General features: G+C 41.7%; 1 protein-coding gene across 1 annotated transcript; it reads right to left on the reverse strand.

The window, feature by feature from the left end:
• Nucleotides 1-5,401: 5,401 nt before the first annotated feature.
• LOC142765228 (uncharacterized) lies at nt 5,402-22,120 on the reverse strand. Its single transcript, XM_075865905.1, has 6 exons — nt 22,027-22,120; nt 12,989-13,089; nt 11,245-11,514; nt 7,108-7,158; nt 5,637-5,862; nt 5,402-5,526 (listed from the first exon to the last, which is right to left on the reverse strand). Exons 1-6 carry the CDS (start codon nt 22,118-22,120, stop codon nt 5,417-5,419), a joined length of 852 nt encoding a protein of 283 aa, XP_075722020.1. The 3' UTR covers nt 5,402-5,416.
• Between the last annotated feature and the right edge of the window lie 2,001 nt (nt 22,121-24,121).

The raw sequence follows: 24,121 nt of genomic DNA on the forward strand, positions 1-24,121 counted from the left end.
TCAGCAGCATGCCGTGACGACATACGTTAACTGGCGTACATAAGCATACATAATCGCCAAAAGAACACGACCAGTACACCCAACTTCGAGGAGACCAACAGAAAAAAAACACATCAAAGATAAAATTCGTCCGTGTTATTCTAGACTAACGACGAAAGCATAAAGCGCAGATCTGCGAGATGTTGACTATTTTTTGTTCAATACACAGAGTAATGGTAGGGATATTCTCGTCTGGGCCTCGTAATTAGTGTGTGGTGTTGTTTAGAATTTTTTCACGAGCCGTAAGTGTTACATAGATGAGTATTCAGCAGACCTTACTCTATCTGTAAGCATTAATATATTCTTTACCTTGTATATGCATATGCCAGAATTCAGCGTAAGTAATAGTGTAAAAACAGCTGAGCTGTCGAGAATTATTTTTGGCTAAGTTGTAAATTATGCATAAAGCTCTGTTTTGAATAACGTGGAGCTTCTTTAAAGTGCTGCTAGTAGGAAGAACAATTAAAACGTGAGACAGCTTAACGGACGAGACTGGCCTGCACATCCCTCAGCAACTTTTATGTTAACCAAACTCCTAGAATTTCACATGGCTGGCACGATTTTTATGTTTCTAGAGCTGCAAGTCACTGATTTCTGTCATAGCGCATGCTTCACCCCGTGGCCAAAAAGTGATTCCTTTCGTATTAGCCACAACAATTTCTAGTGCACTTTTTCCAGTCACGCTCCATTTTTACTAACCAAAAATTCTACGAAGATTACGATATTACTTAACGCACATCCTACGCACAGCTTCTTGTTGAAGCAATGCTAACTGCAGCCACATGCACTCCGCAGTTGTAGAAACATAACATTTATTCGTTACATGTTGCCACTAAAACTGCCAGTGCTCAAGCTTCATGCACACCACTATGTGCGTTCAAGGAGCCGCGAACTAAGCGGAACGCCTACAGCCACTTTACGACAATTGAAGCCTGCCACACTGCAGGCGCACAAACTTCATCTATAAGGAACGAAAGCGAGGGGTGGGGAGATAGCCTGCGTGACTGAGTATGAAACGAGGCTGCAGTGGCTCTTGATATCTGCAGACTCCGCGCTTGCTCTCTCGTCTTCGACCTATCGGTTAAGCCTCCAACGCAGACAGCGAAGCCGCATGACCCAGGAGCACACACGTTGAGATCAGCTCTCTCACACAACTGTATTATCGGTGCCATAAGTGCATGGTCATCGGCAGGATTCTCTCTTGAGGGGTGCAAATGGCTGGCGTAGGGCGAAAGCACTGCCATAGCTTGGGTGGGTGCGAGTGCTAGTGAGGCTTGAGGGGGACAACTACCCCATTTTTTCCCTTACTGACACCCATGCATAAATGTGCAAAACAAAATGAGTAATAGATACTAACAATCTTGTTAATAATAAGTAAACAAGAAACAACCCAGTATGTTTTTCTATGTGACTCCAAGCTGGCATAGAATCCAGTGTTTCTCATGAGTGCTAATCAATATTAACATGCTGATGTCAAAGTGACGCATAAGAATTGTTAAGTTATAAGACTCAATTGCCATCATATTACGGAAATTCAAGCTTGACACAAAGTATTTCTTCGTTTTGTTTTATAAGTGTAAGGCTTCCTTAAAGTAAATAAAGAGGGCTAACACAAAACACTTCTCTTCAATTTTTTGAAGAATGAATTCTCTCTGCAGTTACACTACACCAACGTTTTCTTTAAACCATGCTTGCATGGAACTGCAAGATTACGTTTCTCAATAAACTGAGAGAGATTTCTTTAAAGGACTAGAAAACGTCATTTGAAGAGAACTCAAAACGGGCAAGCAGAAAATGCAGAAGTTTGTGTCACACAATTACTCAGATAACACATTTCAAATAATTCACATTCATGCACCACATCAATCGAACTGAAGAGCTAATGGTCACAATACTCATGTCTTGCAAAGAAGAGTGGCTCAAGTCGTTGTTTTGAGCTTCCATGCATTGCTTTAAATTGTTTATCAGTGTGTTTGGTAGCACAAGCTTTCTTCTTTTTGATACTTGGCTGGGCTATCACAGAAAAGGCGCACAATAGCATATAATTATCCACGCTTTCTTTTGTGCACTTCCATCTGAACCATTGAAAACAGCTTGTTGCACGCTTACGTGTACAGCATTATCCCCATTGGACAGCTATTTGTAACGATACTCATGTCACAGCACATGAGCATCTTGTGCACAAAGCAAAGCGTGGAGCATTATTTTCTATTGTGCACCTTCTCTGTGATAGCACAGCCACGTATCAGGAACAAGAAAGTTTGTGCCACTAAACAATCTTGTAAACTATTTTAAGCAATGAGTCGAAGCTCAAAACAACAACTTGAGCCACTCTTCTTTGCAAGACGTAAGTACCGTGACCATTAGCTGTTCAGTTGGAATGATGCTGTACATGAATCCGTACAACAAGCTGTTTTCAAGGGTTCAGATAGCAGCACGCCAAACAAAGTGTGGAAAATATTTCCTCTTGTCCGCCTTCTCAGTGATAAACACAGCCAAGTATCACAGACTAGTATTCTTGTGCCACAATAACATTCTCATCAACCATTTAAAGCAATACGTGGAAACTCAAAACGAAAAATTCAGCCCCCTTTGTTTGAAAGACATGAGTATCGTTGTAAATATCTGTCCAATCGGCATGATGCTGTACATGCAGGCATACAACAAGCCATTTTGAAAGGTTCAGATAGAAGCGCACAAAACAAAGCGTGGAGAATTATTTCCTCTTGTCCACATTCTGAGTGATAAACACAGCCTAGTATCACAGACAAGCATTCTTGTGCCACAAAAACACTCTCATGAACCATTTCAAGCAATACCTGGTAACTCAAAATGAAAAATTGAGCCCCTTTTGTTTGCAAGACATGAGTACCACTGCGAATAGCTGTCAAATGGGCATGATGCTGTGCATGCAAGCATACACCAAGACGTTTTGAAAGGTTCAGATGGAAGCGCACAAAGCGAAGTGTGGGGAATTATTTTCTCTTGTCTACCTTCTGAGTGATAAACACAGCCAAGTATCACAGGCAATTATTCTTTTGCCACAAAAACACTCTCATGAACCATTTCAAGCAATACTTGGAAACTCAAAATGAAAAATTGAGCCCCTTTTGTTTGCAAGACATGAGTACCATTGCGAATAGCTGTCTAATGGGCATGATGCTGTACATGCAAGCATATAACAAGATGTTTTGAAAGGTTAAGATGGAAGCGCACAAAACAAAGCATGGAGAATTATTTCCTCTTGTCCACCTTCTGATTGATAAACACAGCCAAGTATCACAGGCAAGCATTCTTTTGCCACAAAAACACTCTCATGAACCATTTCAAGCAATACTTGGAAACTCAAAATGAAAAATTGAGCCCCTTTTGTTTGCAAGACATGAGTACCATTGCGAATAGCTGTCTAATGGGCATGATGCTGTACATGCAAGCATATAACAAGATGTTTTGAAAGGTTCAGATAGAAGCACACAAAAGAAAGTGTGGAAAATATTTCCTCTTGTCCACCTTTTGAGTGATAAACACAGCCAAGTCTCACAGACAAACATTCTTGTGCCACAAAAACACTCTCATGAACCATTTCAAGGAATACGTGGAAACTCAAAATGAAAAATTGAGCCCCTTTTATTTGCAAGACTTGAGTACCGTTGCAAATAGCTGTCTAATTGACATGATGCTGTACATGCAGGCATACAACAAGCCGTTTTGAATGGTTCAGATAGAGAAACACAAAAGAAAGTGTGGAAAATATTTCCTCTTGCCCATCTTCTGAGTGATAAACACAGCCAAGTATCACAGACAAGCATTCTTGTGCCACAAAAACACTCTCATGAACCATTTCAAGGAATACATGGAAACTTAAAATGAAAACTTGAGCCCCTTTTATTTGCAAGACTTGAGTACCGTTGCAAATAGATGTCTAATTGACATGATGCTGTACGTGAAAGCATACAACAAGCCGTTTTGAAAGGTTCAGATAGAAGCACACAAAAGAAAGTGTGGAAAATATTGCCTCTGGTTCACCTTCTGAGTGATAAACACAGCCAAGTATCACAGACAAGCATTCTTGTGCCACAAAAACACTCTCATGAACCATTTCAAGCAATACGTGGAAACTCAAAATGAAAAATTGAGCCCTTTTTATTTGCAAGACTTGAGTACCGTTGCAAATAGCTGTCCAGTTGACATGATGCTGTACATTCAAGCATATAACAAGACGTTTTGAAAGGTTCAGATAGAAGCGCACAAAGCAAAGCGTGGAATAATATTTGCTAATGTACACCTTCTGAGTGATAGCCCAGCCAAGTATCAAGAAGAGGAAAGCTTGTGCCACTAAACACTCTTGTCAACCTTTTCAAGTAATGCATGGAAGCTCAAAACAACAACTTGAGCCACTCTTGTTTGCAAGACATGAGTATCGTGACCATTAGCTGTTGAGTTGGAATGATGTGGTATATGAATGCGTACAACAAAAAGTTTTCAAAAGTTCAGATGAAAGCACACGAAACAAAATCTTGAGAACTATTTGCTCCTATTTAGCTTTTAAGCAATAAACACAGCCAAGTACATTTCACGAGCAAGCAAGCTTGTGCCACCCAAACACTTATTCAACTATTTAAAGTAATGTGTTGAAAATGAAACTGAATATTTGAATCAGTTTTGTTGTAAGACAGGAGTAGCATTAGAAATACTTAGTTGGCCAATGGTGAAGATACTTTCATGCAGACGTTCAACAATCTGTTTTCAAAGGCACAGATGGAAGCACACGAAACGAAATTTTGATCATTATTTGCTCTTATTCTGATTCTGAGGAATAAACACAGCCAAGTACCGTTCACAAGTGAGCAGCTTGTGCAAAGCCAACCAAACTCTCAGATCGACCATTTCGAGCAGTGCATGGAAAATTGATCTGAATATTGGATGTAGTTTTGTTTCAACAACACCAGTATTGCAAAACCTTTTTAATATCCCTACTGAAAATTCCTACATGTACAGGAACTGCACATACGATGTTATTGGATACGGGGCATACAGGTGTCACGGGTCATACAGGTGGTACGGGTTCATGCGGGTGGTACGGGTCATGCAGGTGGTACGGGTCATGCGGGTGGTACGGGTCATACGGGTTGTGCGGGTCATACAGGTGGTAGGGCTCATATAGGTGGTATAAGTGTAACGAATGTATGGGTATTACAGGTTATGCAGGTGATATGGGTTGGATCAGCTATTTGGGTCAAAGTTAACATGCAGTAAAAGAATGTATTAAGAAAGGCATGATAGTTCATGAAGCACACAGTAAAATAAACAATGTAATGTAGGTATGCTGCAATGATATCAAATAAACACGATCACGCTAGAGTAATGTTTTGACGACTCATTTATTTAGGTCGTTCAACATTTCAGCAATGAATCTGTTCATTTTTCTTAGCCTCTCAATCGGTGCCACTTCACTTGGTCTCCCAGATATGTACTTGCTGAAGGCATCTGTAAAAATGAGCAGGAATATGTAGCAATTAGGGACTTACTGGTTCATATAGTTGATAACTTTTATTGTCCCTAAATTCCGCAAAATATGCTAAGCATGAAACACTTACTTCCGACTGCCTCCATTTTCCTAGGCGTGAGTGCCCTCCTGGGTGGTGCCTGGTTTTCCGAGCGCACGTAGCGCCGACAAGGGGCTCCTGTGATGCTCCTGTGTTGGAGGGCACTCACACCCCACAGAAGCTTGGTCGCATCCTTACAGAACAAGCTGTCTCTCGGACGCAAAAGCAGCCATGCCCATTTTTTCTGCTCCAGGAATATGCCGTTTCCGAGGTGAATCTGTGCAAAAAAATGTGGAATCATAATAAAAGACTCAAGAGATATCTTGTTTTTGAAAAAGTTAGTTGCGCTCTTTGGTTGTGCGACTATAGTTTTGCTCGTATGTATTCAAATAGTTCTGATGAATCTTACAATTCACTTCTGCAACTGCATGTCATCTTGTATAACACTGGCATACTAAACGTTATCCAAATATTCTTTTTCTAAAGCAAGTACAGTTCACAGATTGTATATAAGTCTACAGGTGCATATAGTGCTCATTCATGGCAATACTACACCAACCTTCACAAGGAGAATCATTAATTTTTAGATACTAAAAGACTGGCAAAAAGTGGGGTGCCATAGTAAGTTAGAAAAACATCAACACAATCCCTATTTAGAAATTTTACACTAATGTGGCTCCAGCGAAACAAAAAAGCATTCGTTTCAATGATCAATGAAAAGCAAATCACATACGTCATTGCTGTCTTTAAGTCTCACCTGAACAGTTTGTGAGAAGCTGTAAGACATTTTAAAAAGAAGCATACTTACAATTTTGAGTGCTCTAGATATGTGTGAAATTTAAATTACCAATTATGTAACATATCTTCCAGTGTGTTACAGGTGTTAATAATGTTGAGTCCATAATATCTACTAAAGTATAAGAGACCAGCAGACACCCTAGAAGGCACTTTGAGCTGGCACTGACAAAAAGTGCTCTGGCACAATGCAGATGAAAATTTAGTTTGTCAAGTCCGATAATGAGGAACTTGGGAATCAAAAAGACAGAGCCTCAATTCATTCCCCTTTTTCCTGACATTAGGACTTGTCACAAAAATTTTTATAAAGCTTGTACTGAAAGCCGTGACATTCCAAAAAAGGGTAATGCAGAATATTGCACTGGTCATTCGTGAAATAACCTCCTGAACCTCTAAATTCACCACCAGTTCATAATTCACAAAATTATCCGTAGTAGATGAATAAACTAAGCATAAACATACAAAGAAGTGAAAGTGCAATGCAAGTTGCATAACTATGTATTCAACCCAGTAGTGAAAGTATTGCCCTGAATAAACATAAATTTACAAAAAGTAGAGCTACTTCATCGTTTAACTGAATAAGGGCATGCACAGAGAGACGGACACTAGAAGAAGAAAATGCACACAACATAAGCGGTGTTCAAGTGTCTGTACTTGCCCTTATTCAGTTAAAAGATGAACGAATACCAACTAGCCTAACTATCCAAGCTACTGTAAAGCTACTTACTTGATTGTCCACCTGGGAAAACAGCGGCAGTTCATCACTGGCACCCAAACCCTAAACGGCACAACAAAGGAAAAGTCGATCAGCTATAAAAAATATTATTTATTTTTATTTATTTATTTCAAAGTACCTTACAGGCCCCATGGGGGGCATTGAGTAAGGGGGGCTATACATATATACAAATAAACTGGAAAAAAAATATACAAGACAGACAATTGAGCAAGGGGGGAATACATATAGACACCTCAAAATGAAAAAAAGTACAAAAGAAACAATTGAGTAAGGGGCGCAATACTTATATACATCTCAAACTAAAACAAATACAAAAGAAACAATTGGAAAATAATAAGTCAAACAAAAAGCACCAACACGTACAAAAGTTCAGCATGTACAAAAGATACACGCATAGTAACCGTGGGCGAAACACTGTATTTTCTGCGCATGCAGCGGCCACAAGGCAGAATCCTCGCGCACATGAATGTGACAATCACAAAAATGAACCAATACGGACCAATGAATTATGATACGGCATCTACTTGCTGAGGCATGTGAAGTGGCTTGATAAGATATGACGGAATGTGTCAAAGTTTGTCTGGGATGCAATGTCGTCAGGCAAACTGTTCCACAGACGAATAGCACGTGGAAGTGCGGACTGATTGAACGCGTTTGTTGAGCCGTATACACGGGAATAGCTAAGATGATTGTGTAGTCTACGTGAAGTGAGATATGGTTTTTGCAGAGCAGTAACGGTGATTCGGGAAGAATGGGTAATTTTATGGAAGAATGACAGCAGGGCAATTAGGCACACATATGCCAGCATGGCTTCCAGGTATAAAAGTTAAGCATCATTTCCAAAACTTTTTTTTCTTTTCAGACACAACACAACTATCAGCCCTCATTTGTGCTTTGTTCAGCCCAATAACAGCTGCTGAAACTTTTATCCCTATTGTTTTTCCAGCTTATGCTCCATAAATTGTTAAAAGCCCAATCACTGAGCTGCACAACGAACTGATCAGTGTTCTACATTGTGTTATTAAACAACCTAATTTTAATCCCACTTAAAACTAAGTTCATGGTTTATACAGTTTCTAAAACAAAGCTCCCTTTGAATTGACTACCATAATTTAATTACTGCAATTTGGTGTTTTCTAGGCCAAAAACTTGATCCTAACGTGAAGTTTACCCATCATATTGCTTATGCTAAACAAAAAACTGCCTTCGGTGTATGAGCCCTCATTAAATCTTCTTTATTTAGCTCCTGTGATGCCTTATTGTTGCCCTGCTTTTATAAACAGTCAAATCACCTATGGCATTATTACATGGGCAAATATGCATAACAATAATTTTTTGCCAATAGAGAACATTCAGAATTAGGACATACACATAATTACCAACAGTTCTTATTACTCTAATGCTGCTCGCCTTGTCTAGGCTAACTTCATACTACTTGCATATGACTTGTTATCACCTAATCATAACGGTATTCAAACTAGCTTTTGTGTGAACTGAGTTATATAAAATGTTCAAAAATAATAATTGTGCAAAGTTTGCCCATAATTACAACTTCCTTACACCTAAACATACATTAACTATGGCAGAACGACATCCTACTTTACAGTGATTAAATTATAGAACTTACTCCACACACTTAAAGAATTTCATCTCCTAAAACTAGCTTGTCAAGAATGTTTGTTAATGCAAAAAGCATATGCAATTAGCTTAAAAATCTTTGTAAATTTCCATTTAGGTTTTATGGTGAGTAAAGCTACGTGTACAACTATTATTATGTTGAATTCGACTGAGAGATCCGGAACAGCCGCCCAAGTCTTGAAGCGAGCACACGGCTTACACCGTTTTTAGATACTGTCAGTTGGGAAAGCCCGCTATGGAGGCGGCACCGACTCGTACACACTCACAGGGGCGCGGTGCTAACGTAGCTTTGAGAACGAGCTACTGCTGGCTTCCCGCGGCAGCGTTGAATTTGTTTTTCCCTTTTAGTTTGCTTGCTCGGATTACAGAGGCGGGAGCTTGAAGGTTAGATTTCTGTCACGCAAACCGTATTTAACATGGTACACAACAATCAAGCAAGCTTGAGTTAATTAGCAGTTTAACACAATAAACATGCTGACCTTCAGTGCGCCGGGCTGTCTAAGTGGCTATGCCTATGAGGAAAACACTTCAGATCAGCAGTACTTCTTCAAACCCCCCAATTACCCTGTAGTTCTCAAGGACTGAACAGCTGCTATTCCATGAAAAGTCTTGCAGGTAATGGTCAAAACGTACATAAATAATCATACATTTCTTAGGTACAGGCGTGAACCTTATTTATCACTAAGTAGTACAGTCGAGCCCACATATAACGGCCCCACCTAAAACGGACTTTCGCTTCAAACAAACAATATCCGCGTGACCATGAAAATATATATTGGTTCAATGGCACAAAATCGCACTTACAACGAACGTCTCCGAGCGCCGCTGATCAGTTACAGCGAACAGTCAGCGGTCTCCCGACTTCCCGGGAAACCAATTTCAACCACCGATCAGGCATCGGCGAGGTGCCCATACATTCTTATTGTTAAACGCTGACCCTGCCTCCGCGACCCTCTAGTTGCTGCTCCCTAACCCATGAAGAAAGGAAAGTGCCGACTGCTTTTTGTTATGCACCCCTCTGTCCTTTGTTCCCCGCTGCTCTGAGCCAGACGAGACCCGCGTTTTCACACTGCCACGACCGGTCGGCCATCTACCCTGTTTTTAATCGCTGGTATACTGTCGTTGGCATCGCCGGCCTGAAGTGACCAGACCATTTGCCAACATCGTCGGCCACCGACTGTAACCGATAGTCTGCGTCTAGTGCACGGGCGTACGCTACCCCACCGACTCTGATAATTTGTGATTCGTTTCGTGTTAAGGACTTGTTCTCGCTCGCTTCCCACTCGACTCGGCATGCCTTCCGCTCACGTGCGGAAGCACGAAAACGGCTGTTAATTGAGCGGGACGAATAGCGAAATATCGAAGTTTGTGAGGCCACGCAAACTCGCCGGCGCAACAAAAAGATTTTTTGACCACGGCCGCCGATTGTTCGAACACCCCCGCGCACTGATCCAGGCGGCCACGCTTTGACTTCTGCGCGCGCAGGCACTCTTTCCAAGTTTTTCTACGTGCGAGTTTCGCGGACCTATCAAGCAAGCTACCCAACCTGCCTCCTTCCCATGCGTTTTGGTTTGCAAGGTCGCCCTTCTGCCGCATCCTCTCCTCTCTTGTCGCAATTTGGAAACTAATTTCCTGCTGTTTCACATGCAGAGGTAGCAGACGACGCTCCTTCACCAATCTCAAAGTGACAGCAGCGCCGCCTCCGCGGGATACGAGAGGGGGCAGTCCTCGTGGCTGCGACAGCGCGTGCTTACCCAACTGACAGTATCTAAAAGCGTCTTACACCAAGCCAAATCTGTGACTGGAACACATGAATGCTGTGCATAAGGTGTCCAGAAGCTGTTTATGCATACGACACTTAAACCGGCTCCTGAACTTTTTCGACGTAGCCGATGATCTTCGGTCATCTGCACAGCCGGTCGGGCAACTTTTTTTTTAAAAATCACTTCCACACACGGTTTGTGGTCGCTGCTGCTACAACTGTCAAAACTTAACCGCCAGTTCATTCAGCAAAGTCAAACGATGCCAGTTTTAGAATGTAAAGAAATCCTTAGGGTGATGAGACACCACCTAAAAAAAACGTTGAAGACAACCTCATTCCCCGATCGTACCAAAAATGACAGCCCTGCATTGCCGGAGTTCCAGAAAAATCTACCTTTGCCAGATCAAACAACATGGAAGCCCCATTGCGGAGTAATTAGTTCGAATCTGCCAGTAGAAAGCGGGAAATCGCTCCGAATTGACCAGGGGAACCCGGCGAGAAAGTTTTATCCTGCTGAACCAGTGCGATTCGACATTGACAGATGGTCACACTGCATTTGCTCAACTTTAAAATACTTGTCTGCATACCACTAACAATGACTAGATGTATATTGATTAAATAAACAAACTGAAAAGTTACAGGATGCTAGTCTGACAATATAACCCCTAAATCGGATTGAAAAAAAAACAACAACAAAGAAACAGCCGTTTCAATTATAAAGTACACACCTGGCTGGTAGGTTCTTGAAAACCACTTGAAGTGGTTCCAGGGTGTGATACCGGTGGCATCAATGGGCATGGCTGCATCCGTGGCTGCTCTGAAGAAGGCGACGGAGGCTCTGGTAGCAGTAAGTGCTGCGGCGGTGGCAAAGGCAGCGTTGCTGACCACCCTTGTGGAGCCAATGGCGAGCACGGCCATAGTGGTGGTGGCGACGGTAGTGGTGGCGACGGTGGGGGTGGCGACGATGGCGATGGCTGCATGAACTGCAACGGCCTTGCCTGAAAATGCAAATAAAAATCTATATTACACTTTTGAAGCATACAGCTTTTTTTTTTTGCAAGTTGAATCGAATTTGTTATTGTCAGTTTTATAATTGTATCTAACTTGTCTAAACTCACTCCATTATGCTTTCGTCCCTTTGTTTTTGGTGCAATACAGTGAAATCTCATTACCTCAAACACGCTTAATTAACAAATAACAATTCACGGGATAGCGAAAGCTCAATGTATGTCATCTAAAACGACAGTATTATCAACAGCAGTGCCCTACTTAGCGAGAAATTGAGGTAAATGCACGGGAACAAATTCGCCGCAGTAGGACGTTCGCGAAATGATCCTTATGACGTCAGACACAATGCCTACAAATAATCACTTGTAATCAAACTAGCTCACTAAATAAAGAACCTTCCAAGTATCAAAGGACGTAAAAAAATGCGGCTTGTTGAGTTGTTTCTCATGAAAAAAGAACCGCCGGTAGTTACAATGGAGAATAGCACAAGTGGTTAGAAAATTCAACTTTTTCCTGGTTAAACTAGACAGGCCGTGCCATCTAGCGGTGCCCAATTGAGCCAAAACATGTCTGCCATTTAGGAGCCTATTGTAGGAAATTGATCGATAGCCGCTGTTGCTGATGCGGCTCCTGGTGCTTTAGTTTCGCTAGTAGTGTCGGCGACCGTACAGTAAAAAGCCGGGCAACGTTGTGCACGGCAACAGTGACGTGAGACTTTCCGCTTCTTGAGGCGGGTAAATTAAAGTGCGCTACCTGATACAGACCACTAAAACACGATTTTATTTCAAAATAAGCACCTCCTTGGCACAAAAGGCTTCTGGACCGGTAATCAAACAATAAAGGTCGACAACTTTGATTCTCCAGCTCGCACATTTGCCTCAACTGTACTGCTGACATCACTTCAAGTCGACCTATGAGAAGTCTCCGTTAACAAAACATGGCAGCTCAGCCATGTTTGCCAAGCCATAGTTGAGTGAGGTTTGTAGTATTATACTGGTTCGATTGTGCCACCATAAAGATATTTCCTCTTTCATAAGTTGTGCAGCAATGTGTGATGATGCACACGGTTGACTGAATATTGCACCGAAATGTTTTGAAATAGGCATGTCTAATCATTACTGAAGCAGAAAAATAACAACTGGGCACAGCTTCATTCTCCTTCACGGCTGCTTCAAAACAACAGATAACGAAAATCTTCCTTTTCCTTTAAGTCGATTGTATTGACCCGCCACGACTCCCAACAGCTTTCTGCACTCCCAGTTGTTTCGCAAATGCCTCCGGGATAGGCAACCTTAGAACAAGCAATGACATCATGTGACGTCGTGATGACACGACCAATTTGGGAAACTTATTTCTGATGCCACGATGATGGCATCACAAGTTGATATTTGTCACTTTCGTTGGTGCTGACGGCCACTTTTGTCACTTGATGAAACATCTTAATGCGTTGTCATATGCTCATACCTTCTCTTGAATGCTCCTGTGGGTGGCCTCATGTTTATAGGCGCCATGATTAGTAGATGTGCTGCATTGGTGGCCGCAATAGGAACGGCTGGCCAATGTTTCTGTAAGAGAGCAAATGTGAAAAATAAAGAGCGCACATTTCTTCATTGCATCCTGAACGAAGCATTATTTTTTCAGAACTTTAATATATTTCAACCTGATTATTGCAAACATAATTATGTTGTATTTGCTCAAAGCTACACCAGCGCGTCAGGCTGATATTTTTCCCGATTTTACCAGAGTGCTTTTTGCTAAAATCCTCGGGTGCCATAAAATTCTTTCATACTCTGAAGTGCTCCAACCAAGTTGCCTTACCAATTTACTCTCTAGAAAACGTGTTATAAACAAAAGGAAATTAATCCCATGCATAGTGTAGTATACATTCCACTCAAAAAGATGGGTGAAGTTGAGATATTGACTGAAGCCTGTTAGGGTGAGAACATGATAAATTAATGACACCAACCACGAAAAGGAATACAAATAAGACATTTCAGCTCTCATGATGGGAATCTTGTTCAGAGTGACAACTAGACGGAGTGAAAATATGCTTATGAGGACTTCAAAAGTGACTCAAAACTGCGAGTGTAGATAAGAATGAAGGTTCCATGTGTTATCAATGGTTCCATGTGTTATGTGTATCCATTGTTTAAATCAGCATTGATTGCAAGTGGTGTCCTGAAGAGTTTTTTTTTCTAAGCTTATGCCGTTATGCTAATCTATTTTATTGCTCAAATTTTCAGGGTGTTTTGCCATTCATGGATATGTGGGGTAACGTCCCAAAACCTTATATGATTATGAGAGACGCCATAGTGGAGGGCTCCGGAAATTGAGACCACCTGGGGTTCTTTAACGTGCACCCAAATCTGAGCACACGGGCCTACAACATTTCCGCCTCCATCGGAAATGCAGCCGCCGCAGCCGAGATTCGAACCCGCGCCCTGCGAGTCAGCAGCCGAGTACCTTAGCCACTAGACCACTGCGGTGGGGCAGGGTGTTTTGCCAAAGCATTGGAAGACACCTTTACCTTGTTGACATCATTGACATGCTCTCTGACCTGATGTTCGAAATTTCCAGTCTCACTGATATATACACAATCACAGTCTACAAGGTATCCAATAAGCATCAAGATACCTTTATTTTGTCCTTCATCTTTACCAGCCGATAATGCAATTTGTAAGAACGGAACTACTTGGACATCGTAATGGTTTTTGAACTAGTGCCTGACTCGCACGCATCAGACACGTACAGTATAGCGGCACGTTATCTTGGGAACACAAGATCAGATCTTTGCAGCTGAAAGAGCTGGCGTTTAACCAGAGTTCAAGTAGCCGGATGCTAAGAGATCTCTGTGCACTTGCTGTAGGTCAGCAGCCCTGCTAGTCTGCATTGTGCAGATGCTATTAGTTCTAGCGACAAGTGAGACAACCACCGATATGTTCTGGTTTGTCAGTTGCACCAAGTCAATGCCAGTACCTGATGTTGTGTGTTTTTTCTGTAGACGGGAAACTTCAAACTGCGCTGGTCACATTTGACTAAGACTAGCAAGCGTGTGGCCGCACTTGCTGTCTTCCAGAAATGCTTTGGAGAAAGAAGTATCGTTGATGGCACACGGCACCACGCACCAAATTTTTTGGGTGGTTTGTGGCTTCCTCGATAAGTTCCGCTTTTTCAAATAGATGCCGCAAAAAAACAAGAAAAAAAACGAGAAAAAAGAAGCACTGCTCGTTAAATTGGCATGAGGGAACACATTTTAAAAACGACGCTGTTGGTTGGCGCCCAATGTGCCATATTCAATGCTCCTCACTGCTGGAATTCAAAATGGCAGCATAACATTATTGGCGAGCTCCCAAGCAGGTGATTATTCAAACACATTCCAGTTCTGCGTGCACAATGAAATGCGGGTAGAAAAGCAACTAGCTCACTATCAAGAAGGCAGAAGTCAGTTACCCTCTGAGAATAAATGTAGAAATGGTGGGTGCATATCTCGCCACACAATGCTAAGGTCACAGCATATGTTTTTTTTGCCTTTGTAAACACGTGTCAGCTCATTTCCGAAAAAAAAGTAACCACATACCCATGCCATGGATAGTATTGCGATACGGGCGATATATCGTAAAAGTATTTCACTACTGAGATAAAAATACATTTTTAAGAAGTATATCGATACAGCAATACAGACACTCAAAAGTATCTCTGAAATACTATCGCGATACTGCCCAGCCCTGCTTTGAGACAGTTGTACACTAACAACTCCTCTAAGTGTCAGACAATTCAAACTGTTCCTTATAGTTTTCAAAGGCAGTCCTGTCTAATGGTCGATTCCTACTAAAGAGATTCATTTTTGTTACAGAATTTTTTTGAAGAAAACTAATAGTTCCAGCAGGGTGGGTCGTGACGTTATATGCTCCTTTTCTGCTAAGCCGCCTGAACCCCCCCCCCCCAGGTACATATGAACATAATGTGAAAGAATGCACTTTGATGGGTGGTGTCTGATGGCATCATGCCTGAAGCCACAATTTTTCTGTTACCTTGCTGGAGCCGTCTAGAGTTTGGTGAAAAAGGGTAAGAGGAGCGGAGTCCATTCATACAGAACATATGCTTTGCTGGTTGCTGTTTCCTGCTAGTGCTGCTGTAACCACTGCACTGTTGCAGAAGGAAACACCATTCAGCAACTATCACAGCTGTTTCCATACTAAGTGGCCACTCTCTCACACAAATCTTATTCTATAAAGGGCTGCATTGTTTTGATTTTCTTAACTCTGATCATACAGTTAACGTCCGATTTCTCGGACTACCGAAATCCTGGACATGCCTGATTTCCCGGACTGATCTGTGGCACCATCATGTTCCCCATACAGTCAATGTATTAAAAGTCCAAAATTTCGGACATTTATAGCTTTCACCGTCTGATTTTCCTGCTAACTTTTTACTGCTAACAGCGGAATTGAAGTCACAATCAGCACCACTATATTTGTTTTTTTTTCGTACCCTCGAACCCACTGTGACGTGGCTGCCGTACCCTTGACACCGCAAATGCCGGAATCCAGCGCACGCCAATTTGTAGCCAGCCGTGGCTTAGACAAACCTGTGGCCACAACTGCATGGGGCTGTTACTAATGTTACTATAAGGCTGTGATCCGGCGGGAAAGCCACGCTGTTGACCTATAGTCTGCCGTCGGCATGCTTCCCGACTCATAGAAGGTGGCAACGCAACAGACTCCCAGGAACTGTTTTTGCCACGCCAGCTTTAAAATGTACGCCGAGACGGCAGTCTCACCTAGAGAGGGCAGCGTGTGTAAAGAACTTCCAAATGCGGTCGTTGCTTCAACGACCCACACGGTGCTGGTGTTTCGATTTCAGCCGGGATCACCTTGGAGGGCTTTGCCGACGCTAGCGAAAACCTTGAGCTGTGTGCAGAATTTACCGGTGATGAAATCATTCAAGTTACTAAAGGTTTCGACAACTCCGAAACATAGATCAAAGAGGCAGAGCCTACACGGGCAACAATTTCGGTGTTGACGCGAACATGACATCGTCCTAGGTATACAGTGACAGCATGACATCAGCTGTTATTGAGGCAAACATTATCGGCGCAAGTGGAACTCTGTGCAAACGAAAATAAGAGAGTCCTTTTAGCACTTAATTTTTACAAATGCAGTAGCGTCGGTCACATCAAATTTTTTCTTTTCGCTTTTTTTATTACAAACGGCTCTTCTCGGGGCCACCTAAATCATGCACTTGCTGAATCGCAACGAGAATCCTGTACTCCTGCCGTGACCTTTTCCGTCAGTGAAAAATACCTATTCATAAAGTGTATTTTCACTAGCATTCGTTTTTCCTGACTGCCTGATTTTCCGGACCTTTCGCAATCCCTTGAGTGTCCGCGAAATCGGATGTCGACTGTACAACATTAATCCAAAGGGCTATTTCAGGTACTACATCAATATTGTGGAACAAAAAGCATCGAAATAACATGAAGATGCCAAAGTAAATGTGTTAGGGTACACATAACCACAGCACTCACTGACTGCATGAAAAATTTTTTAAAAAAATTCTAAAAGGCAGCATGGAATAAATATAACTTACTGAGTTCGTTTTGCAGCATATCTTGCAGCTTGTCATTTCTTTTCTCAAGTACTTCGATTCTTTCCTCTAGTCTTTTGTTTTTTTTCTTGAGCTGCCTCGTAATGTTCCTCTCTTTTTCGAGCCGACTCAGTTGGACAAGCTCTTCTTCGGAGCTCGCACTGCTTCGGCGCCTCTTTTATCTTGGTTGCTGATTTTTTTCTTTTTTCTTTTTTGAATGCTAGCAAATAAACACATCAACCCAAAGCCAACATCACTGATTAGAAGCCGAAAACGAGCATATATGCCAGGAAACATACACGCTCCATTGATACAAACACAATTCAGGTTGTAGCAACTACCTAGCATATGAAGTTCAGTAGGGTTGAAAGCTGGGCTAGTTGGTGAGATATCATTTCAACATATGGTATAGTAGCGCAACCTCGACGAGGACCTGAGGACAAGAAAACATGCCACTGTTTGTGAGACTAGTGAGTGCAGTGTTTTCTTGTCCTCAGTGTCCCCATAAAATTTGCCCTACTACACCATATGCTAAAATTATATGTAGCATATTCCAGCCATGACTAGTGAGCATTCTAACACCCTGTCACACAGCAAATCTAATGTCCTTCGTTTGCAATGTCCTTTTTTTGCTGTCACACGGGGAAACTTATGCTATTTGATGAAAACGACCTTTTCTGTGGAACGAGTTCTTGCAACACAATCGCATTCGATTTCAGACTGAGTAGTCTCAATGTCAGGGACTTTTAGGGAAATGACTATAAGTTCAGTATATATACATTTTATAATTTATGAAGATCTTGTTCCTTATTAGCTCGACTTATTACTGGTTTGATGACATGATAGCAGGTGCAAAAGTTAAAGAAAAACAAATTAAGGGACCCTAAAGCTATGTTTTTAGGAGTTGAAGGCGATAAGGATATCCTGTTGCTACTACGTGCATCGAACACTTGGTGCATGAAACCTTTTCGAACTTCTTACGCACCCACTACGTGGCCTTAAGGGAATGGGTACAGTAGCGCATGTGCCTTTGGTAGTGGGTGACCAGTTTTAAACATCCAAGCCATTATGATAATGACATGTTATGACGCCCGCTAGAAATGGCAGGTTGTACCACGCATTATTACTGCATTATTACTGCATCATGTTGCATTGTAAAGCATGTATACAGGATGTGTGTGTTTATTAAGTATGAAAGGTAATTTCACTGCATTTCCAAGCAGAGGAAGTTCGTTCATTGTATTTCCAAACAGATGCGTGGCCGTGTGGTAGAACATCCGCTTGCCATACGAACGAACTGCGCCTCAAGAATTTTTATTGTTTATTTTATTTGCATCATTCTCAGTTTTTCAGTAGCGCATAAGATGATTTTTCGCTTACAACCAATGATGCCTACGCCGGAATTTCTGCAAATCGAGCTCTCTAATGCCATAGCGTTAAAAAGAAGCTACTCTCCATGACAGCAGCAGAACGCAGGGCATGTTTCGTTTGTGCCCTGTAGTCATTATTGCCTGTACTGTGGATATTAATCATGTGGTGACCAAGGTGGTGACTACACGAAATCGTTGCTGCCGTCTCATTTCTGCAGCGGGGGAGTAGGTTGTGCACCTTGCTTCAGTTGACTGTACTCATGCCCGGTCATACCATCGGCCAACGGTATTCGAGTGTGTCGTGCAGCTGTGGCAAGTTTTTATTTAAAACTGACACTTTTTTTATTATAGGTGCACCTTTCCACCCATAAAAATTATTTTTGTGCATACACGCATGTTACATACAAGTTTTATTATATGTTTATTTTTCCCAAAGCCATGGGTCAGGAGGGCTGAGGTCATGGTCATCATTTCAAAATGACATTTGTTTTTGTCATGAGACAGCACGCAGGCAAAATGAAATTAGGTCCGCTTAATGTAATTTCTTGTGAATGGCATTTAATTTGCCATGTGACAAGGGTAGAACATCTCTCACATTGCAAGGCGTCCCGATAACCACCACAGCCACCACAGTTGCAGTGATATTCGATTTCAAACAGTGCAATTTCCACACACCCCGACTTGCGCTAAATTGTCTAGAAAAATTCTTAGCTGCATCACAACATCAATCAACACATAGTTACTATGACTGCAACAAAAACAACTATGCCTTACCAACTTTTGCCACATAATAAGATCAAAGCAACAACACTAACACACAATGTCATCTAAAAAGCTGACAAATGCATATCTGTGAAATTTAACATAGGTCACTATGTAAATTGTAACCAAAATGCTGGAAGTTGCTGCTCTGTGCCTGCTATTCTCTCTAATGTAACTCTGTGCAAGGCGAAGTTACCATTTGTGGAACGAGCAGCCATATTATGCCTACCTAGCTTAGTGTACACTGATCAGATTTATACACGAGTTTCGAGTAATCAATTACTTTTCCAAAACTAAAATTCTGGGTAACTCAATTAGGTTTACTTGTCATTGATTAGCAGTTATCATTGACTTTTTTTATAAATAATCAAGTTATAACCAGTATTCTACAGCACTTTTTGTCCTAATACCCTGTAAGGACAACCCTCCCCTCTTTGTCAGACAATGGCCACAACAGATTTCACATGCATGCTCCTTTCCTTAAGGCCTTCTTAACTGTTGCGAATGCAATGGGAGAGTTTGTCAGTATGTTTTGCCACCTATCGGTTGTAAGAGCGCTGCAACCCTGACTTTGCATCTCCTGTGTCCCGTACACATCAGAAGGCTGTTGCTCGATATAAAACCGCGAAATGGGAATTGTCCACTGGGAGGGCGATTATTCAAGAAGCTGTAATTTGATCACCACTTCAAAATTGATGCTCAGTGTACACTAGCTGCATTATCTACACATAGTGCCCCGTAAGAAGAGCTCTCCAAGACTTTTGTCCTTTCAAAGAACTTCTGAGCAACTTCCATTGCTATAAAACTGCCAAACACAGTCACGGGGGAACATCTCGTCCTTGTTTTGCAGCTTCATGAAATTTAAAATTATGCCATTTCAATACAGTTATAAGTGCTATAAGTACCAAATCTGGCAGCATAGTATAGTATGCTATAAAACTGCCAAACACAGTCACGGGGTAACATCTCGTCCTTGTTTTGCAGCTTAATGAAATTTAGAAATGTGCCATTTCAATACAGTTATAAGTGCTATAAGTACCAAATCTGGCAGAAGTATTAGCACCTATACTTGAAAATGCAGTAGTCACTTCTTGCCCAGGTGCCTGATGCAGGTCACGGATGATTTCAAGAAAACAAAAAGTTTCAAGTATGTTACCTTTTCAGTTGTATCTTCTTCACTTTCTACGTTATAAAAGACAGTGTCAGCAACCGACAGCCGTTTCTTGCCCATCTGATGAATGAGGTCACTGAAGGTGGCTACAGAAATTATCAAACGAAACTAAATTTTAGCAGGCCACTAAAGCACCAATGTGGTATGAAGACCACAAATGCATGCAAAGTACAACTACATATCTGTTCTACCACAAAAGTTTGGTTCTGAAGAAAGAAAGCTGTGCTGTACATGCATTCGCTTCTAGATGATGCAAGTGAAGGGCTGATGGTAAGAGTTATGCAAGTATTTAAACCTTGAGACGAACCACATGTTGCTAGTTATAGCACAATCTCAATTAATTTAGCAGGTGATCACATATGAGCTATTGGAACACACATCAAAACAATTAGTCAAAGCTTTTGAACGTAATTCAGTCTGTGTGAGCAACACCATTTCTAGGAGTGCTTATTAACTGTCCCGCAGTAGCTTCTTGAAGTTCCATTTTATTATCATTCCAATCTATTCCAGAGAAAAAAAATATCTAATTACAATAAACTCATCAAAATAATTTTGGCATTGCCATTTACTTATAGCTTCAGCATGCAGCAGTTCAAAGATCTTGTCAATTGAAATGTCTAGGTGCAAAGATTGCATCAAGTTCAAACTAGAACAAGATAATCAGAAAATATATGTAGCTCTGCTGATCGCAAGTTGGGCATTCAGTTCAGTTTATTACCTTAAAGGCGCCCCTTTCTAGGAGGGGGCATTACATAAGGGGTGTGGTTTTATTTAGGTTAACAATAAGCAATAAGAGTTGTTTTAGCATTGGAGATGATCAATAATACGATCTTGAAAGGCAGATGATGACATTTATGGCGTTGTTACAAGACATAGTATATACCCGCATTACCGAACAGGCCTAACCAGCCTGAACTGCCTATATGCCGACGGACCGCACGCTTTAAATTACTCGACCAGCTGCACAATATAACATTCCACGGACATTCTAATTGATCTTTGCGTCCACCGGGATGACTGTCACTGTGAATAAGTGCACAATTTGTCTTCTGGTTTTCTACATTGCAGAATGATCACTTGCTCGCTGTTTTTCCTGCTGCGCACGTCTTTTGATTAAGCCCAATTGTGGTGCATTTGTGGACTGAAAGACTGCTGAAACATTCCAATGACATTTAGAGTATACATGAAAAATGTTTTCCTTCTTTGTATAGCAGCCCGCAAGGTCTCACCGTATTCCAAATCATAAATTGAGTGCCCGAGACGACCACCACGTGCACACGAAAAGAGCTACGTGGGCTAATAAGAATGAACAACTTAGCAGTAGTTGCGCAACCACCACCAACGGGTCAAATAAGGCACACTGAAAACACAGAAGCAATTCCGTGCGTCTTATTTTGACTACGCACCGAATAACACACGTGCGAGCAGCGACGTCTGCCACACATTTTTCCTGTATTGTAAAACGGATTCCTAAACGCCACCAAAATTAACACCTCAAAGAAGACAGAACTCACCACCAAGAAGGACGACGTCTCCTCGATAATACCCTTCGTCGACGTGCCCTGCTTCATTGGTCTTCCAATATATTTTGTGTTTTTGGCAGTGAGCCACACTCGCCAGCTTGAAGTCCTTAATGAGCTTCACGCTCACTATAGCCCGGTAGCCATCGTCGTAAGCGACGTAGGCCACCTTCGGTGCTGCCGGCATAATTAAGTGGGAGCGCAAAATCAACACTCGCCTTCAAAAACAAAAAAAGAAAGACTGCAGGCACTACTGCCGAGGCACGTCTCACAGGTCTCATTCAAAACATCCAGTACTTCAAACGTAGAGTACTGCTCTTGGATTGGCTAAACTTAACATGCTAACGACCTGACTTGTAAAACGTTTAGTGCTTGTTGCGCCACCTACTGAGTAAAAAGTATACCATAATATGTGTATTTTGAAGCAATTGTGCGCGTAAAATATTGTATTTTTGTCACCAGATAACAAAACGTACTAGTAAGTTTTTAAAAAGAAAGAGTTGTGTTTGAGTTTTGATGATTTGGACTGTTGTAGAACAATGTAATCACAAGTCATTCAACGCGAAAGGTCTGCTTAGTATTTTTAGTTTACTTACCTTTATTGCTTCTTGAGAGTGTTTTTTACTTCTATTTTGAGAGAGGGTTGGTGGGTTTGTGGGGCGAACATGTTATAAGGTAGCGTTTTGTTAAAGGAAATGAGTTACGATACCAGCTAGAACATTACAAAACTTGTAGTTTGCTCGGAGCCAAAATGCGGACACACGCCACATCTACCGCCTAACAGGACACTGGAGGAATAAATAAAATGTACTTGATTGCATCTTTTTTTTCTTGCTTATTTTTCAAGACGTTGGTAGACGTGCGTGTTTTACACATCACCCATAATCTTATTTATGAATATACAGGCACGACAAGATAATACCAATCAATTAATGAAGAAACCAGCCTACAAACCACTGCACTGCTTTTATGCGATATTCACTGAACGACACGATAAAAAAAAGCGCACGGCTTGCTATAATTATCGAAACGATAGGCATCCGCATATTGGAAATGTAATTGCGGAATGATCACACTCGCAATAACAATATAAATGTTGGTGTTTAACGTTCCAAAACGATGACAAATGAGAGATGCGCCTTAGCGGCGACCACATGGAATCCATAAACGTCCACCGAAATCTAAGTACAAGGGCCTCAAGCATATTCGCCTCTACTAGAAATCCGGATTCAAACACAGACCTTCGGGATCAGCAGTGGAGCAACGGGAAAGAATTGATGCACATGCCACACGGCATGTGAATGTCCACCTTCGGGATTGTATTAGGCTAATTTAGGGATAAGTAATGAGTCCATCTTGGTAGGAAGTGCGGCCACTATTACACAGGACCCACAACACAAGCGCTTGTGTTGTGTCTTCTGTGTAATAGTGGCTGCACTTCCTACCAAGATGGATTCATGCCAACTGGCCCGATACAATTGTTTATTGACTTACATTTATAGTTCGGCGGGCTCTTCATTATTAGCGTCTCTTAAGCGGTTGTGTTGTTTGTTCTGTGTAATAGTGACTGCGCTTTCTACACAGATTAATTCATAGCAACTGGTCCGATACAATAGTTTATTAGTAATGAGCCCGTCTTGCAATATCAACATATAATTTCGACTTGGACGCGAAGATCAGAGTCAACATTGCCTTTATAGAAACCACATTCGTCACGACATATTATTTCTATCTCGAGTACTTGCGCTTACAAGTCGTCAAAGCAAAAAAAAATAATAATAATAGCACGTTATATCCCGTGAGTATACTCATGTGAGTAACATGTACATGTACTTCAGATCGGCAAAGAAGGACCAACAGTAGTGCTGCAGCGATCGATGGTGCCCTGCGGCATAACTAAAATAGAATGAGTTGCATGTCGACATTGGCCAGCAATCACGTCTGCATCTTTACATGTTAAATTAATGCAAATATATGCATGTGTGCTCAGAGCAACTATAAGCGGCAACATTTTCTTACGTCAATCTCCAGCGTGTCCACTATCTCAGTTTATCCGAGTTGTCTACCTGTACCCAGGACCCAGGCTGCAGCCGAAGATTTCTTTCGGGGTGGGGGCAGAAGTTTGAACACCCCCCCCCCTCCTAGCTTCTGCAGTGACCTGCATGGTAGTAATGCAGGTGTGACCTGG

Source organism: Rhipicephalus microplus, chromosome 1, assembly GCF_043290135.1.
Source record: "Rhipicephalus microplus isolate Deutch F79 chromosome 1, USDA_Rmic, whole genome shotgun sequence".
Taxonomy (NCBI): domain Eukaryota; kingdom Metazoa; phylum Arthropoda; class Arachnida; order Ixodida; family Ixodidae; genus Rhipicephalus; species Rhipicephalus microplus.